General features: G+C 42.6%; 1 protein-coding gene across 2 annotated transcripts in view; it reads left to right on the top strand.

The window, feature by feature from the left end:
• Megf8 (multiple EGF like domains 8) overlaps positions 1-18,456 on the top strand; it is a 211,678-nt gene extending 193,222 nt beyond the window's left edge. For both annotated transcript variants that reach the window (XM_084588754.1, XM_084588753.1), the window contains exons 35-37: positions 502-640; positions 3,229-3,334; positions 12,001-18,456. In XM_084588754.1, coding sequence (XP_084444880.1) covers positions 502-640; positions 3,229-3,334; positions 12,001-12,995 — 1,240 coding nt within the window. In that variant the 3' untranslated portion in view covers positions 12,996-18,456. The remainder of the gene's footprint in view (positions 1-501; positions 641-3,228; positions 3,335-12,000) is intronic.
• Positions 18,457-20,274: the final 1,818 nt, after the last annotated feature.

Genomic DNA, 20,274 nt, shown 5'->3' with positions numbered 1-20,274 from the left:
TGTTAGGAAGCATATGCCAATTGAACTGTGACCATGGCCAGTACACCTGTCATTCTTCTACAGAGGTGGTTCTCAATATTTTAGCCTCGGGTAGCCTTAATGGCTTTCAGAAGGTGCTAATATACCTTGCATATCTTTGCTTCCATCTCTGCAAGGCCAATGTGCAAGCAGAAAATAGCATGCAGATACTTGGAAACTTAGTAAATGCTCAGATTCAATTAATTAGTGGCTGACCCTTCACTGAAGCAGTCAGCAGTGAACAAATTCAGTATGATTAGTTCCAAAATAAAGTGGTTAGTGGAAAAGTGAAAATCGAGGCAATTCATTGATGTATGCACTCGGGGAACTGAAAAAGCACTTCAAGGGACCCTGGGGTTCTGCAGAACCTTGTCTGAGAGCTCTGTAGTGAAACTTGTGCTTATCATAGGCTGTCTCAAGTTGGTGATGCAGTTAATTATCCTCCAGTTTCTTTGTTGAAGTGATGTTAATTGCGGCAACCAGGTGCGAGTGCCACGGCCATGGCGACACTTGTGACCGACGTACGGGTGAAAATTGCAACTGCAAGAACAACACAGAAAATGACCGTCAGTGCAGCCAGAAGAGTGGAAAGAACAGTGCAAGCCCTTGCTGGAACCTCCAGGTCTGCTACTGTTATCTGTGAAGGCTTGCTTGCCACTGTTGCTTTGCTAGCATTAGGTTGCAGTCTTGAGCAGGTTCTTCTATGGCTATTTTGCTGTGGCTATGGCACTTAATAATACTATGCATGCTTGCAGTGCAGTGGATTGTTTTTAATGGGAACCTCAAGGGACCAGAAAAATTTGTTCCTTTTATCAATACACTGTGAGTGCATTGTTCTGCTATGGTGGCTCAGTGGTTGAGGCGCTCGACTGCCGATCTCGAGTTCGATCCCAGCTGTGGCGACCAGTTTTTGGTGGGAGCGGAGTGTGAGGTGCCCGTGTATTGTGCAATGTTAGTGCACGTTAAAGAAGCCCAAGTTGTCGAAATATCTGGAGCACTCTGGCATCCTTCATAGCCGATGTTGTTTGTTTTGGGGCATTAATCCATACAGACCAAGCCAAACTAAGTCGAACACTGAGTAAAAGTTTGCAAAAGAGCAAACAATGGATAGGAATTTTTTTTCTTTATAATCTACTGCAAATGAAAGAAAGGAAAAAAATTGTCTATTGCATGATCATTCTTTGCATTCATAATATGCAGTAGGATGGCCTCGTATTCAGCAGTGAACAAGATTTTACTTTTGTTTGCTTTAGATCTGGCAACCGTATCGTTTTTTGTTATTTTTCTGAATGGCATCACCTATATTTGAGAGACTGCACAGAAATAATGCTGAACCTTGCTCATGCCAAAAAATGCTCTCCAGTAGCAGTGCGTAAATGTTCAAATATTCAGGTATGAGTCAAATAACAAATGTGAAGAAAAAATACCCTTGAATCTCAGTTAACTGTTCAGTGTGAAAAATAAATTCGAAATAAACAGAAATGGGCAAATGCTTCTGTAAGTTGTATTAGCCCACATTGCACTGTTCTTGCACTGTTCAAAAATGCTCTAAAGCAGAAAATTTTTCTTTCTGCAGGGTTCCTAAATCAACTTCCCTCTATACTGCAAAGTCCTCCAAATTGAAAGTTTTACTTCTCTGAAATTTTTTTTATATTGTAAGCTACCAGCAGCTTCACTGTGAAAGTGGGATTTGGTCGCTACCGAATATTCGGAAATTTAAAATATCACCTTTTCTTTTTTTTTCTTTTTCTTTTTTTCTTTTTTTTTTTTTTTTTTTTGTAACTAGATATGGGCCTGAATAAAAGGTATGTTTTATTCATATTTTAAACTCCAAATTTTGCACACCCCTATGCTACAGCATTTGTGCTGCCCATTCTGCCTACACTGGAAATAAAACCTAGAAGCAAAAACCAGGAACTGAAGCCAGAGAACAATGACACATACTGCAGTAGTGCTGAGCTTGCCTAACTAATTGCAGTTTTGGTTCTGTTTATAGTTCCCTCATTCAGGGAGGGGGGGGGGGGGGGGGATTGTTATACCAATTAATGAGAACTTTTTTCTCTTTTACCTTTTTACATTCTTACTGCGAAACCTAGGGATTCTGCTGCCTGACTGCGAAACCAGTTAACCCGGAGGCTAGTTTTCAGTTCGTGTCACCAGGTTCTGCTCTACCTAATGGAGTGCGAACCCATATAACTTGTCAAAGCTTTTTACATGTATATGCTGCAGAATGCAGAAAGAATGAGTGGTTATAGTTTAAGCCTTGTTTTCTTGTAATTATGTTCAGCTGGAGCACTGCCAGTAGTGCTGCTACACTATCCCATACACTTCTTACACAGGATGCCTGTTGGGAAGCAACAGGCACCATCCAAAAAATGGCTGGGGTCTTGTTACAACTTGCGAGAAACATTATAGCCAGCTGTCTCTTCTGCGGCCTGGTGATGGCAGAGTCTTTAGCTAGTGCAGTGTTTCATTGTTGCTACAATGGTTTTGCGAAGATTTTTCTTGGTTTTTCATATAATAACAGCAGCAACAGCAACAATAATTATGATGATGGCAGTGGTGGGGGTGATGATTGGCTGTTTGGAAAGGAAAGGCATGGTTACTTTCGCACTCAGTGTGGACACTTAAGCCACCCGGTAGAGTGAAAGATGGGATGAAGGCAGAGGTGAAGGGTGGGAGAAATTGTTACCATAGTCACAAGCTTGGTATCTATTTCAACAAGTGGCCTTTTTGGTTCATGGTGGTCTAGCATCCCGACACATCTCTGGCTGTGAAGGGTGCCATTGTGGAGGGATCCACGTAATTGTTATAGTACTTGGGGTTCCTTAACATGCACTGACATTGCGCAATACATGGCCGCCTTGCAGTTCACTTCCATTAAAATGCTGCCGCCGTGGCTGGGATCCAACCTGAAACTCCCTGCTTATTAGTCAAGCACCTTAATGACTGAGCCACTGCGGCAAGACTTTAATTTATGCATTTCTGTATCCAGTGAAGGGCATTTATTAATTAGCAATCGTCAATGAACTAACCAATGGATGTGTTTTTTTTTTTTTATTTCTTATTCACCATCAGAAGATATAGCCTGTGTCTGTGCATGTGTATGCATGTGTGTACCCACATGTACACTAATGTCTCTGATGACATCAGTACTCAAAGTGGATTATCACATCACTGATGCATGTCTTTTTATTATTTGTGTCATAGTGCTCCAAGTGCAAGGAGAACTTTCAGGGTGTCCCTACCAACGGTCATCAGTGCTATCGTCACATGCGCCTTGAGCAGGACTACTGCTTGGATCCTGAGACACAAGGTAAGTCACAGGGTTATTCAGTTCACAGAGATGCACAGCTGTTCAGTTTGGCTCCCACCACATTTTAACTGTTAAAGGTATCCCAACCTTCTGAACATTCATTATGACTCCTTCTGTTCGTCTGAACTCAGAGTCAAGCACTGTAGCAACTTCAAACTGCACTCTAGCCACAGCATCTCATGCTTATCATGATAATCATCCTTTATACTGACCGTTGTGTTGCTCAGAGAAAACAAAAAACAACAAAAATATCTGACAATTTCACACAGAAATGACATTAATGGTAATTTTTTGTTTTATACAGTTGAACCCCGTTGTTACGTTCCTCACTGCTGTGTTTTCCCGGCTGTTACGTCGCTTTCATCCAGTCCCGGCATTGCTCCCGTAGGATCCACTGTATTGGGATCCTCGTTGTTACGTTGTAGCTGTGAAAACGTTCCCGCATGATACGTTGCAACTGGTCACCGCGAACCCGCCTGAGGCAACGTGTGCCGACCACCATTTTGACTTTTGAAGAGTCTTGGCTAGGCTTGGCTATGGAACTAACTTCAAGAAGCCGCACGCGAGTTGGAGAGACCGCCACTAGATGGCCATCTGCCTCGTGAACGTCGGCTAGGTGGCGTGCACCGCCACCGCCCGATTCAAAGGGTTCAGCTTCATCCATCCATCCATCCGTTGAACCAGTCTACAACAAAGCCGGTCGTGAACCAGTCGAACTAACCCTTGTCCTTTGTATCCAACGATCGTGATCTGACGTTCTTCGATGGCGTCGCGCAAGCGGAAGGCGCTTTCCCTCCAGGAAAAGCTGGACGCACTCAACGCTGTCGACAGGCAGCCAGCGCGGAAAAGAATTGATGTTGCCAAAGACCTTGGTCTGCCACCATCGGCGCTTAACAGCATTGTCTCAAAGCGTGCCGAGATTGAAGGTAATGCAGCGCTTTTCGGCCCGAAAGCTAAGCAGGCTCGTGGGGCCAAGTATGGAAACCTCGACGAGGCTCTTCTGACCTGGTTCAAGCAAGCTCGCGCTGCCGGCGTCAACTTTGATGGCAAAATTTTGCGCGAGAAGGCAGTGGACATCGCCGACAGACTGGGCATCATGGACTTTACGGCGTCGAATGGCTGGATCGACCGTTTCCGGAAGAGGCATGGCATCGCGTACAAGACAGTAAGTGGGGAATCAGCAAGTGTGAACTTGGCAACAGTCGACGATTGGAAGGCCACACTATCTGCTATACTAATTGAGAGCTATGCGCCTCGTGACACCTACAACGCCAATGAAACGAGCCTTTTTTTTTTTGGATGCAGCCGTCGAAGTCCCTAAGCTTGAAAGGCGAAGCGTGTCATGGAGGCAAAAACAGCAAAGAGCGATTGACGGTGCTCCTTTGCTGCAACATGGATGGTTCCGATAAGTTAAAGCCATGGGTAATCTGCAAATATCGGAACCCGCGGTGCTTGAAGAACACTCGCCTGCTGCCATGTCACTACAGAAGTAACAGTCGTGCGTGGATGACGTGTTCGTTGTTCGAAGAATTTCTTCGTTGCTTAGACAACAAGATGGGATCCCAGTGCAGGAGTGTTCTCCTTTTTCTAGGCGATTGTGCTGCCCACCCAAGAGACCCGCAGTTTCTTCCCACCGAACACTACAAGCCATCTGCAGCCGCTGGATGCCGGCGTCATAAAGAACCTGAAGCATTCCTACCGGAAGTGTGTTGTGAAGCGCTGTCTTGCGCGTATTGATCGTGGACAGCAGCCTACGACCTTTTCGGTGCTTGACGCTATGCACTATGTTGCTTCAGCATGGGCTGCAGTGGCCGCATCAACTGCACAGCACTGCTTTGCGCAGTGTGGCTTTCGCACTGACGGCGAAGGGGAATTTCCTGGCACAGACGCTGGAGAGTCGGAAGCAGCCTCTTGCGATCAAGAGCTCACTGAGGCGATGGATGCGCTGGGTGCCACGGGACTCCAATACGACTACTATGTCGCAGTGGATGCTGCCGTCGTGACATTGGAGTGCCAGAGTATCGATGATATTGTTGCGAGCTCGGTCGCGAGTGAAGCCGCAGATTGTGATGACGAGCTCGAGCCATACGATTTCGAGGATTTGTCAGATCCGAGCTTGGAGAAGCGGTCGCAGCTCTGGACCTCCTCTGTCGGTATGTCGCATCTCAAAGCGACGTGGACAGCAATGCGGCTTTCCAGGCTATTGAGAAGCGCCTGGTGTTTTCTAGCGGGCAAAAAAAACGGCAGTCCACTATTCTTGATTTTTTAGTCCTAGCGTCACTTTGCGGAAATAAATTGTTTGAAGGGAAAGCTGCACCGTTCTCGTTCCTTTTCGGAGCCTTCCTCACTGTTGCGTTTTCCCGGCTGTTACGTTTTTTTTTCTCGGACCGGTGAAAAACGTATGAACGGGGTTCTACTGTACTACATTTATGTAGGGTACCAGCCTGATTCAGTCAGAATTAATCGATAAATACTCGTGAGTAAGTAAAAACACAGGGTACTATACTGATGGGCGACTTCAATGCCAAGTTAGTCAAAAAGCAGGCTGAAGACTAAGCAGTGGGCGGCTATGGCATAGTCTCTAGAAATAACAGGGAGAAGTTACTTGTAGAATTTGTAGAAAGAAATAATTTGGAAATTATGAATACCTTCTTCAGCAAACGGAAGAACTGGAAGTGGACATGAGAAGAGCCCGAATGGGGAGACTAAAAATGTAATAGATTTCATATTATGCTCTAGCCCTGGCATTCTGCAAGATTTTTGAAGTCATTGGTAAAGTGTGGTGAAGGGACCATAGGATGGTAAGGTCTCGAATTAATCTAGATTTGAAGAGGGAACGGAAGAGACTATCTACATAGTAAGGAAAAAGCCCAGTGATGAGTTTCTGCTGCTAAGAGGGAAAGCAGGGGAATTTCAGGATCTCACTACACAACATTGTTTGGCTTTAACCGAGGAAGACTATCTTAGTATAGAAGCAAGGAACAATAATTTCATAAATGTCATCAAATGTGCAATGGAGGTAAGTGGTAGGATATAGCTAGAGAGGAGACCGGTAAATTGTCTAAGAAGACAAAAAATATCACTGAGCAATGTCATAGCACGAAAGACTTCAACTTGCAGACAGAATAAAATGGACAGAGCTATCAATGTTAATCAATAAATGTAATTTAACCAACATTAGGAAGTATTATATGGAGACAAAGCTTGTCTTAAAGAACAGCGGTAGCCTCAAAAAGAGTCGGAAGGAATTATAGGCATAGATAAAAATCAGATATGTGCACTAAGACACAAGGCAGGCAGTGTCATTACCAATATGAATAAGATAGTCAGTGTAACCAAGGAGTTAGGTATTTACACTCATCTGTGCAGCAGCTAGAGTAATCAGGATGATGAGAGTGACAATTGTGCTGAGGAATCAAACATTCTGCCTTTAACAAAGAGCGAGGTGAGGGAAGCTTTAGAAGCAATGAAAAGGGGGAAAGCAGCTGGGGAGTATCAAGTACCTGCAGGTCTGTAAAGGATAATGGAGAGATGGAGCTAGAAAAAAAATTGGCGATGGCTTAGCTTAGCTAGGCCAGGATATACGTAGCGAGAGCTACGTTTAGCTTGGTTTAGCTTTGGTTTGGCTATACTGGTTGAGCAATTAGACATAATTGCCTATTGGTATGCGTTTAAGGCACAAGTTTATTCTTATAATTAAAATGTTGGTGGAGCTAGGACGCTGACAAGCCTCTTCACGCCAAGAAACAATTTTGGGGTTGTCCAAAGCAGCTTCTCACAGCCGCCGGAGCTTCCGCACGCAGTACACATGCTCACCATCAACTTCTTCACCCATGGAGAACCTCACTAGCAAAGTGCATGTCAAGCTCCATAGCCAGGCGCAGCTGCAAAACACCTGTGAGATGGCACAGCTGGTTGCCATGGTAACAGCGCTTTGAAGAATTACTGACTTATCAGCTTACTGTCCAGTTATATGGGTGGATGAGATTAGGAAGTTTGCTGGAATTACGAGGGTGCAACTGATAAGAAATAAGGGAAAGGCCTTTGCCCTGCAGTGGGTGAAGTCAGGTTGATGACGATGATGAACGACGGCATCATCTGTGGCGATAGCAGATCGCAATTTCAAACTTTCGAAACAATATTCGTAGTCAATATTACTACACCCAACTTCAGTTTACTAATTCTCCGCATCTGCTGAACATTTCCGCAATGCTGAGGCATCTGCTTAAACAAATGAAGTAAAGGATCATACTCCAGATGTCTGCTATTGAGAAACTTGCTGTGCGCAAGCCTGTTAATCGAAATAACTTTTCTATCTGTTGTTTAAAAGCTTCTGGAGCAAGCCTTGCAATTCAGTGGCATTTGACCCGTGGCACTTGGTAATGAGTGAAGTGAATGGTGTCGTTAAGTACAAAAATAGCTGCATGAACAGCTAGCAGTCGCATAATTTGGCTGCATTGATTGAGACAGTCGCCTCGAGTTAATGTGGCTCACGTGAGATGAAATGAGAGAGCACAGATATGACGGAATGACAGTTTTTATTTCTGTATTTTTGACATTTGTAAATAAGTAATAAGCTGACATGCTTCAATTTTTCAACACTTTTAAAGAGTTATATAAAGTCCGAGAATACACCCAAAGGATTACACAAACGAGCAGAGCTCACGGGTGATGTTAGAATGGGTGAACTTTTGGTATTCTTTATTGAGTCAATAAATGATTTAAAATTATCGTTTTTTGTTTCATGGTGATGATATTAGTCTGTTTTAATTTGGGAGGATTTAAACACTTGCTTGTCATTATTTTGTTTTTGAGTCTCTGGGAGACAAGTATGTCTTCAAAAACTGTACTGAGTGGAATTTGAGTTTCTTTAGTCAAGTCTATGACATGGACAGTCAAGCTCACTTATGATGGCCACAGATGTAACAATATCTCATTTATTGCAAGCAAGAACAGTGTCACCACATAGGTAAGCATGTATTAGTAGGGCAGTGACAGTACATCTCGGAGACTAACATGTCTAAGTTCCTGGGACACTTCTATGAAATGAACCAACGACGCCCAAAATAATAAAAAAAGGCAGCATTGAAGGCACACACCGAAGGCCTATAAGGTTGATTATTGCGTGCAAGTGTGTCGACTGGGCAAAGCGTTGAAAGTATAGGAATAAGCACTGGAGGCAGTCGAGGCAGGGACAGTGTCGAAAGCGAAGGTACCATACACAGTTTGGGACCAACCAACGGTATTGATTTGAGGTTTGAATATCTTTGCATAGCCTGTAGAGTCAACTGTCCAGCTTTTGTGTTGCTAAAGGGTGCAGGCAAAGAACAACTGCACAGTGCACTCTTTGTGCACTGCACTACCATTATCACTGCATGGCTCTGGCAACAGCAGATGATGCTATGGAAAGCACATGTGATTAGATGCATGTGAATTTGTGACTCATTAATGCACAGCTGATTGGATGTGGCCAACGGTGACTTTGTTGATTCAGGTGTCTGTGTTGCAGGGCCATGCAATTAAGCCATTCTATGCGCAGCAGGAGCACTCCCTCACTAACAGGAATGATAAGAGAGGCCGAACTGCAACCACCTGCTGCCGTGCACACTTCAATCACGATTAATTTAACCACATACTACTTAATGCAGATTGTTGGCAGCAAAAGTCTCGGTGAGAACATGATTGCACTGAAGGTTTAAGATTGTGCCACGATAGAGCCTGCTGTGAGTTGTAGGTGCACATAATGCACTTTATTAAGACATTGATGCAATTTTTTTTTTTTTTTAGATTAGTATTTTTGGTTGTAAAATGGGAATTGCTCTTACAACAAGCTTTGGATGCTACAAATGGATCTGCATGACGAGCAGGTGCATTATAATTGTGCTTTAGTGGTAGCACTTGTTAATTTTTACATCTCAAAAGCTATTGAGCAAAAGATACTATTAATATTTTAAACTTAATTTGAGCAAAATTTAGCATGTGCCATGCATTGAGTAGTACATTCAGTGTGTAGGATCTGCAAGAAAGGCCGATTTGGGAATCGCTCCTCCTCATATTTTCAGAACATCAGTCGCCCCAGCTGTCCGTTGTCTGTATGAGGTTGTTGGGCAAAAGAATTTTTTTTTGCTACCTAAGGAACGTTGAAGTATGTTATGCTTTTTCAAGGGTACCCTTACAAAGTGGTGTAGTAAATTTGAGCTTCTGAATATTTATCACATTTGTTTCATGTTTCAAATTTTGTAGGCCGATATCTGCATAGTTTTATTGTAGTATAGTGCTCACATACAGCCTAGTTTTAGCATTTTTATAATGAATCATTGTAGTGAGGAGTGCTTCAATAATAATAAAAACTAGCTTTCAAGGTAACGAGGCTTTTGAAACTAGTTATGATTGTCAGTTATGGCCCCCGAACCAATTGCTGAATATATATATATATATATATGCAGATAATTGAAAGGGAAATGAGGGGCTCGTTATTACAGAGTTTAAAGGAGCTGACAGTCTACGAGTCCAAGGGTTGTTGGTATTTGACAAGACTTAGTCTTAAGGTGATTATCGGGATAAAGAATATTAAATGAAAAGTGGAAGAAAAAACAATGCGCCGGTGGTGGGAGTCGAACCCACCACCTCCGAATATCACGTCCAGTGCTCTTCCAACTGAGCCGCGTCGACGGCTGTCCAACCTTCCGCTTGCTTGGGTATTTATGTTGACTAACCGAAACCTGTGAGTGTTCACCAGCGCCACCCTTGTCTCTAGCGGCAGGTGTGACACATCTTATACCGCGAGCGTCACGTAGCACGTGATCATTGGGGAGGGCAGCAGCTGTGCGAGAACCTACTTACGCTACCTTTTCGACCTCCAGACTTCCAGAACCGAGACCCTGCCTCGCAAGCTATTATGCAGATAATTGAAAGGGAAATGAGGGGCTCATTATTACAGAGTTTAAAGGAGCTGAAAGTCTACAAGTCCAAGGCAAACATTGAGGATTTCTTTTTTTTTTTATGTTTGGTTGTTGGTATTTGACAAGAACTAGTCTTACAACTTACAGTCTCACAGTCGCACAGCTGCCGCCCTTCCCAACGATCACGTGCTACATGACGCTCGCGGTATAAGATGTGCCACATCTGCCGCTAGAGACAAGGGTGGCGCTGGTGAACACTCACAGGTTTCGGTTAGTCAACATAAATACCCAAGCAAGCGGAAGGTTGGACAGCCGTCAACGTAGCTCAGTTGGAAGAGCACTGGACGCGATATTCGGAGGTCGTGGGTTCGACTCCCACCATCGGCGCATTGTTTTTCCTTCCGCTATTCATTTAATATTCTTTATCCCAATAATCACCTTAAGACTCATTCTTGTCAAATACCAAAAACCAAACATAAAAAAAAAAGATATTCTCAATGTTTGCCTTAGACTCGTAGACTGTCAGGTCCTTTAAACTATATATATAGTAGTAGTAGTAGTAGTAGAAGACTTTATTGAGGCGCAACACTTAGGCGCCTAATACATCGATGGCGTGCTGGACGAGCAGGCGCTCTTCTTCTTCACCCTCAGCACCAAGCCAGTCCACCCAGGTTCAGATAGTATGGGAAGAAGTGGGAAAGAATCCTGATTGCAGTGTAACCAGACGTGAAAATAGGCAGTGTGAAAGGTTGGCATAAGGGAAGGGCAATTGGGGCATGATGGATCACGACGGAATTTATAGAGATATAGCCATGCAGGGGTTATGAGTGTATTCAACTGTATTTGCCGAAGGATATGAGCCTCCTGAACGGAGAGATTAGGATGAGGGTCAGGGTAAAGCTTGCAGTCTAAGCGAGTAGCATTGTAATATTCGCTGATGGTGGCCCAAAGAGACAGTCTCGACCCGCTCTCCAAGAATATTGGCCAGGGGATGAACAATGCCCGGTTACGAGTTTCATGGGCGAGTTGGTTCGCCAGCTCATTGCAGTCAATCCTCGAGTGTTCAAGGATCCATCGGAGGAAGACGGGGCAGGGCTGCAGCGCAACAAGTGCAGCCTTGAGCTCCGTGGACAGATGATGTGTTAGACTTTTAGATTGAAGGGCCGGATAGCAGCCTAGGAGTCAGTGTATATAGTATACTGAGGCACAGGTGGAAGAGAATAGAAACTGAATGGTATGAATGATGGAGAGGACCGCAAGCGAGATAATATCCGGAGCATGGAGAAAGGGGCCGCTTTGTGTGTGTGACAAGGGTAGATGGACGAGAATGAAAGAGGACCTGGCTTCGGGACCCATGAGGATCCACATAAGAGGCATCCGTGTAAGCGACTTCATGGGTATTGAAGGGCGGACTGTAATGAAAGACAGCAGCATGTCGGTGGCCAGCATGCAGGACCGGCGACATATTGGCTGGAAGAGGAAGTATACGGAGGTTAGTGGCCTCTGGAGGGGAAGGAGTTGGCAGAAGGACTAACTGGATGGGGGAAATGTTAGCCTGGTTGAGAAGCCAGTATCCATGAACTATGCCAAAGAGGCGAGCTATCATTGTCTTCCCATAACCACTTCCACCAATAAGCTTTATGCCACTGGGCTTTTTCATCCTCTTTGCAGTCTCCTTTCCCTTCACCGTAACCGACAGATAGCTATATATACACACACACACGCATTTTCCTTTCTTTTTTCTTTTTTTTTTCTTTTTTGCAGAGTGCAGCCCAGACCCAAACCTGCTGCCCCAAGGCCGTACCATGTTCTTTGTAGTTCAGCCTCGTTACATGAATGTTGACATCCGCATCATTATGGACATTACCTCGGGTGCAGCAGATTTTTACCTGTCAGCCAAAGAAGACACATTTGTTGTTGAGGTCAACCGCACAAGTGGTGCTCACGTAGTATCAGTTGACCGCAAGTATGGCATTGGGATCCCTGGCGATTTGGCAGCAAGCACAATTCCAGCTGCAGCCTCTCTTCGTAACAGCAGTGATGCTGCCTGGCTTCTGCGGCCTCGACATGCAACACCAGTGGGACTAGCGACTTACGTCACAGTGAAGGACCCGCGTGAATTCCTGTTGGTCCAAAACCTGCAGCATCGTCTTGTCATTACTGTGCCTCAGAACGTGTATGACCTGCGAAGTACACGGCTGTATCTCGTCATCGCCGGTGCTAGTGAAATACCCACTCGTGGAAGCCTCTTTTTCCGCCAAGATCAGACACGTATTGACCTATTTGTTTTCTTTTCTGTGTTTTTTTCCTGCTTCTTCCTGTTTCTCGCAGCCTGCGTGGTGGTGTGGAAAGTAAAGCGTGCCTTTGATATTCGTCAGGCTCGCCGTTTACACGCGGCACAAATGGAACACATGGCACGGCGGCCCTTTGCCAAGGTGTGCCTGTCTATTTTGGATGATGAGGAGCATGGCGACAACTTCCGGTCACCACTTCGTAAGAAGGCTCAACGTCGCGCTCTCAGGGATTCGCCAAAAGGTGTGCCAGCACCTTGTGGATCAGTGCGACCAGTTGCTGTAGAACCCACAGGTGATGGTGCAGCTGCGGTGACCACGCTACTGGTGCAGCTTCCAGGAGGATTAAGTGCGCCAGTACGACTTGCACTGGCCTCTGCATTAGTGGCTGTGCGTTCTGGAGGGGGAGGTGCAGCTGGGGGCATCCGAGCTGCAATGAGACGAAGGACGAGCCACATAAACTTGTGATACCGGACATGCCCTATTGTTTCTTATTGGTATCTTGTGCGCCAAACTGTTTGGACGGTGGTGATGCAGTGAATGCAAAGCACGTTGTGGTTTGAGCTGCAGACTCTGTGGGACATGTGGAATATGCAGAATGTGTGATGAGGGTGCTCTAAGCAGTGTTGGGTGCTTTCTTATGCCGGCTTTGATATTGAGAGAACTTTCAAGTGAAGGTAAATCTTTTTGTTAGAGTGTGGTAATATTGTAAGAGGTGCTGCTGGTTTTGTACTTCACACAGCAGCTTTTGGATCTAGACTGCCAATAGTTACCAGAGATGCTCACTCTTGGGCCTGCACCAATGCTTGCATTTTCATTGACTTCATCTGCTTCGCAGATGGCAGAAATCTCATTGTTGGAAAATACATAAAGCACAGTCTAAATTCTTCAACTTGTCTTATTCGACTTAAGGGTTGTTCTTTTTTCACTTCCTAGTAATGCACACTTTTTGGCTGTGTAGATTCAAGAATATGATTGGAATGCATTTGAAGATCTGAGTATTTTAGCAAGACCATGAACCATGGGAGTAGTCACAATAACAGAGCTCATCTGAAACCATGTGTTTCGACATTACGTAGAAAAAAACATTGCTCATGCTCCTCACCATATCATAGCTGCATTTAATTGCTTCATGCGCCATCTTGTTGCCATTAAACCCACAACGTATTGTTTAGTGTTCATCTTTTCACTTTTGTATGTGCAGTTGTTTGTAGGACAAAATAGTTTTGGGTATACCTTTATGTGTTTTTTGCTGGTCTTTAGCAGTAAAGCTGCAGGATACACTACAGTTGAATGTTTCTAAAAATTAAAATGGTTTAGACATGACTTCATTCTGCTTTTTCATGGATACTGTGTCTCGGCAGGTTTGAATTTTCACATTGCTCCCCAAGGACCCTAGACATTTTCTTTTCAAAACTTTTTATTTTTCTGATCATGCCCCATTTTATTTGTACTGTTTTATCTTGTTCAGAGACTCGCTACAAAGATGAGGAAGCAATGGATCTCTCTCCTGTCCTTTGATGTGATGAGTTGTGCAGATCCCCTGTTAATAGCATTGCCTCGCCTGAAATGATGTCCTTAGCCAATTGGGGTAGGAGTATACATCGATTGGCTCTCTTGCTATCACCACCTCATTATGCTAGCTGCATGACTTTAATGAAAAAATACCAGAGGTGTAGAGCTGCCTTCAATCTACCAGTTTGAAAGTGTCTTGCCAGGCCTGCCTGCCTCCACTAATTCTTTGTGGTCACATTTCCTAACTGTGGCATACAGTTACCATATGCAGTCGATCTTTCAGCAACATTAAAGTAGGCAAGCAAATAAAAATGACAGACTGAGAGAAAAATGGGGCGAGGGGGAGGGGCGGGGGCAGACCTTCAAATTCAGGTCTGATATCTACACGTTTTAGTGATCGAAAATTATGCCGGAAGAATGCTGTTTCTTTTAAAAAGATTGATAATTAAGTACAACTCTACTATTACATTTTTCATTAAATCCATAGGAAAAAATACATATGTACTTGGTGGGAAACACAATAGCTGAACATTTTAAAGAGAAAATCTTCAGTAATAGATTGAACTGAAATTTTTCACTATTTTCTGCTAGCGGCAACACGCTTCTGTAAATTTTGCGAGACTTTCTGGAGGAAGCCTGTCCTTGACCTTACCAAATGCAGAGATGTGTAATTGGCATCCATTATAATACAGGGTGTACTTAAATGCCTTCCTGCAAGTGGCAGTGATGTAGCAGCAGTTTTCACCACCAAGGGAACAAGTCTAATCATTCTTCTACATCATTAATTTAGGCACCCTTTTGTCCAGCCACGACCTATGGCAAGTAGGTCATTGGCAGTTATCGTTGACATATGCAACCAGGTAAAACCACTGTCGTCAACCATTGGGAAATAATCCCGTCAGGCAACTGGTTGGGTAGTCCTGGTACTGTCACACCCTCGACACATATCATCATCAGCACCTAACTTCATCCTCAACCTCATCCGCCCACCTAATCATTTGCAACCAAATTGAGCACACTTCCCATTGTCTCCCTTCATTAGTCTGCCAAGACAGTCAAGGCCACCTGGCACCCTGCATTTCTGACCAGTTTTGGGAAGAGGAAAGAAGCTGCTAAAAGGGAGACTGCATGACTGTCCATTTCAAAGAAAAGAGGGAAATCCTTGGCTCTTCACATTCATTTCAACAAATGAAACTATTTTACTCAGCACTCCTGAAATACTGTGCTTGGTGATGATGTTTTTACTTGCTTAGCTTTTACCAGTGACCAAGAATTTTATGTTTGTTGTGAAAGTACCAGCTGCTTGTGATGGTCATGGCACTTATTAGTGGGTACGTCGGGCAGAAAGCTTCTGCACAATTATTTGAAAGTCTTGTACCATCTTTCTCTAAAATATATTCATTTTAATCAGATTCAATTCATAAGTATGTATCTACCCTAGTTGTAAACTAGCTGAGTTTATAAGGGCTAAAGTGTATATGTAAGGGAGGCAAACGAGGGGATAGTATTTTGCAAGTTAAGAAAAAGCCTCAACTTGCGGTAAAGTGTTAAACACCTATGTAATTTATGGGAATAAAAAAGAGCGCAGTAAAAAACAAAAGCAATATGAATACTATAAATGTGTTTGTGCAAAAAGAAAAACACTTCAATCTTCCTTCCAGACTGTCAAGGATTCTCCTTAATAAAGTTACACTTTTACAGCTTTAAACAGGGACATGGTAAAGTTTACAACTGAAAGGTATTGCTGCTTTGTGCTAATAAGCATTGTCACCAAGCATAGTGTTACAGCACTAGGGAGCTTCATTATTTTTTTATTTCTTGAGGGAAAACAAGTTGTAGTAGGCCCTCAAGAAATTATTCTTCTGTCATGTTCAAGTAATGTCATGAGCACAGCACCTAAACAGTTCAACTCTGTGCACAAGCTGTTGTTTGCAATAGTTGCCATGAGTACTGCTTTGCGTCTTTGAGGAATAAAATGCTAGATAACATAATTTTCTAGTTTAACAAATTTTTTAGTGCGATATAAAGTTGGTTAAGAGAAAGCCAAGAAGGAAGCTACTGTTCTGACAAGCAAGCTATGGATGCCTAGGGTTCCATTCATCAGCATTCAGAATACAACTGATCAAGTTGGTGGAAACTTTTGGAGCATGTCATGTGTCAAGTTTGCTGTAATGGGCTCATTCAAACAACATCATTGCCATGGAACAGATTTGCTGGACTTCTGTTCGGCAGTAATTTTTCCCTCAGAAGTATAGTTGATATCTTGACATTGTGATGGCTAGTTTTGTATTGATTTTCCATTTTTTGGTCTGTACCAAGCTTTGGTCCTAAGTATGTTATCACATGTTTTCTATGACCTTGTTTGTGGGACAATCAGGAACAACAAATGTGTCACTGACTGCTCTTTGCCTGTTGCTTAGTTATTGCATTTAACTGTGCTGTCTTTTAACATGAATTAACATGACCTAGTATAAATTGAGTGGGGCCTTTAGAAGTGCACAAATGTAATATGATTTTGCTTGAAACCAAACCATGCCCAGCAGCAAACACTTGTTACAATTAGTGTTGCATGCCATCAAAATCACAATTTTACTTTGACTTGTGCTATATTTACAACAACATTTCCATAACCTAATACTTTGACTTGTTTAGTCTGCATAGTCAGTTTGCCCTCAAGTTAACTTTACTTGTTTGAGACTATCACAAAAAGGTCTGCAATCTGTACTTAACTTACATTGCATTGACTTCACTCTAAAGTGGTTATTGATTTTTTTGTTTTTTGTTTTTTTTTTACCTTTCTCCTGCTGAAGAGATGCATGAATTTCATTAGTAAAGGAGCATGATTGCTACTGGACCTTTTAGCTCGGTGCTTGCCCAATTCTCACTTTTAGAATTTCTTACAAGATCATAAGGAGCTTTCATTTACTATATACAATGGCAAGATGCCACCTGTGAAAAGTTTAATTCTTCTAGGAATGGGGAGGATCCAACCTCTTTCTTGGGCATGTGTATAAAATGCCTTTCAGTATAGGTTGAGATATGTACTTGTTTGGATTGGATTCAGTACAGTAAACAGCTTATTTAGGCAGCTAAAGTTTTGTAATCAAGTTCGTCATATTTTTAAATTGAAATTATTTTATGTGGCTTCTCTCTAAAGCTTTCTTTTTTTGAGCAGCCGCAACCAAGTTTCTTTGCAAACAAATTACTTTTTGCGGTGGAAAAGTTTGAAAAGTGATTTTTACTTTTAAGACAACAGTTCTCATGATTTCCATGTGCATCATGGCTAATAAGTTTTGAGGCTGATGCTAACATAATAGACAGTGTACTCATTATGTCAAGTATTTGCCCTAACCAGGCTTTGCTGCACATTTCACAAAACTGGCTTGTGTTGTCATGCTATGTTGATAATATCCTTGGTCTGTTTCTGTGCAATTATTATGAAAAGCAGTTTGACTTTTATGTTATCTCACTTCAACTGGGTCAGTGCAAATTCTTGAGCACTATCCATAGTGCAGATACCTTGCCCTCTTTACTTTCTAATTGTTCCATATATATGTGTGTGTGTGTGTGTGTGTGTGTGTGTGTGTGTGTGTGTGTGTGTGTGTGTGTGTGTGTGTGTGTGTGTGTGTGTGTGTGTGTGTGTGTGTGTGTGTGTGTGTGTGTGTGTGTGTGTGTGTGTGTGTGTGTGTGTGTGTGTGTGTGTGTGTGTGTGTGTTTGCGTGTGTGCGTGCGTGGATTTGTGTGGGTATATGTGTGTGATATGCTGTATAAACATATATTTTATGCTTATGTTGTGTGGCTCAAAATAGCTCCAGTTCCTAGTATGAAGCTTTTTCCAGCTCGTTTACAATTTCAGCATAGTTCAAGTTCATGTTGTGATGTATTGTCACATTATTTGCTGCATATTTCTTTATTTACATTGCAGTGCCAAAAACTGTGTTGTCTCTGTTTACTGTGTGCATTGTTCATGTGTTTTGTTTTTCTAGGTTCTAACATTCTGCATTGTGAAAAGCAGACAATGTAATGAACTCTGAAGTTAGAAGAAACTACAGTGGCACACTTTCTTCAAACCTCCTTAACGCACATGCATCACATTCACATGTGCTGAGAAACGGTCATGCACTTAGTGTAGCACTGTGGTAAAAAAGGATTTGGTCATCTTACAGTGTCATGCTGGCACTTCCTGCTTGGCATGGGTGGGTGAAAAGTGTGGCATATTTGATAGCACTGTAGATTTCCATTTCAAAGTGCTGAATGCTTTTCTTATGAATTTACATTAACTTGATTGTACTCATTAAGTGTAGTACCACAAAACCCTAAAGCTAGCAGCATAAAAAGTGATAGTGATGTTCTTGTGGGGGTAGAATTGGTTACCTTTCAAAGGCTGCAAAAAAAAAAAAAAAAAAATCTATTATTCTCATTATGCATGTACTACAATGTTCCAGATTTTTTCAGAAATTAACTATACTGGTCATTACTGCCAACTACAGATGGAGGTGATACTACCATATTTTCCAATGTATAAGTCACTAATCTTTTCTTTTTTTGTTTTTGTTTTTTTTTTTTTCTAAATTTTTCATCAGGATATATCGTGCAACAATGCGACTTATATCCGAAGGGAAACGACGTGCCACCAGGTGCTATCTTTTGCCATATTCAGTTACTATGTTTGAAAAGAATCTGAATATATAAAAGAAAGGAGTAATTTTGAAGTGTTATGGCTAGAATCACAATTTCACTACAGCTCGACTGAATGCAGCGGTGACGGTGCACACACAGCTGGTTCAGCTACATCCTTGAAAGCGCATCAAATCTGTTTAGCTCCACGTGCATGCTGCATTGTTGTTGCTCAACATGATGCTGCTTGCAAACCAGAAGAGTTGTGTTGCAAAGCTGAAGTTACCTGCCATTGGATATCCACTGGAGGATAGGAACCGTACAGTTCTATATAAGCAAAAAATTACTCAGAACTGGTGGAAACCCTCAAAAGCACTTTGTTAGTTGAAAAAAAAATGGCCAGACAGAGCTTGAGAATCACCTGTGCACAACAATTTTTGCAAGCATGTATTTTTGTTGCACTTTCTGAAGAAGGGATCCTCGTCACATTTTCGCGGTGCTTACTGAATGAACTGTCTTACACAATGGTGCAACCCATATGTGATCCTTTTTAAAAACTGCCATTTCCAACAGGGTGCAACTTATACATAGGAAAATATGGTATATCTGTAGTAAAAGGATTTCTAATCTAGTTAAATATTTTGACAACTGATGCAACCATTGTGCAGATATGGCGCCCTCATAAAGTTGTATCTACGATTGTTTCCAACATGATCCTTAGCACAGCAGGCTACCATCACGGTCGTTGGGCTTCTTGGGTGTGGCAGTGTGAACAGCAGTTCTAAATGCTCTCGGACTTGAAGAGACTGCTGTCTTTAAATTTTATTAAAGAGAGGTGTCACTTGCAGGTAACAGTGATGCACTGCCATGTGGAATAAGCTCTGGGTGCATTTTATTCATTAGTCACACTCTGAGCACGTCTGTATCTTGCAGCGAGTAAGTGGAACGCACTAAAGGTGGTCTCGATGAGGAGTAGTAGCATAATATCAAAACTTTGGAGCATTTGTGGGAAGTATAGCAGTTTTACAACAGCATGCTTAGTTTTTACTGGTTACAAAGAGAAACATCATTATAAAATGCATTCTGGCCCATTATCTCTGCTGGTTAGCTGTGGAGTGATTATAAAAATGTTTAGTGAGAACAGCGTTAACAATATTGTGACTGCTTCCTTATGCCATGAGCACTTTTTCACTTCAGAAAGCTGTAGAAAGGAGGAAGAAAATTTCCTCGAAAAGCAGCTGGTAGAAACCACAAACATGGTGCTCTGTACAGGACATGGGAAAAGGAAATGCCTAGAAAAATTTCAGTTATCACTGCATCATGTACTAAGTATCCTTCTAAAATGAAACTACAAAGCTTAATTTGGTGTATCACGCAAGGAGATGGCACTGATATGCAGTATCTCAATTCATAATTAGCCCATGATGTTCTGTAGCTTTAGTAAATCCACTTTTATTGGATATACAGAAATGGTATAGAGCTAGGATTAGTTTGCTTGCTGTGGAGCTTTCATTTATTTTCACAACTGGCTAAAATGGCAGTTGAAATTGTGCAGAATTTGCAACAGTTGCCTTGGCACTGCTGTTCACATCAGAGCTTGTCTGAACAAACTTAG

The sequence above is a fragment of the Amblyomma maculatum genome, chromosome 1 (genome assembly GCF_055883805.1).
Source record: "Amblyomma maculatum isolate TAMU_Amacu chromosome 1, ASM5588380v1, whole genome shotgun sequence".
Taxonomy (NCBI): Eukaryota; Metazoa; Arthropoda; class Arachnida; order Ixodida; family Ixodidae; genus Amblyomma; species Amblyomma maculatum.
The sequence above is the reverse complement of the archived record's forward strand: the minus strand, read 5'-3'. Positions and strand labels throughout refer to the sequence as shown.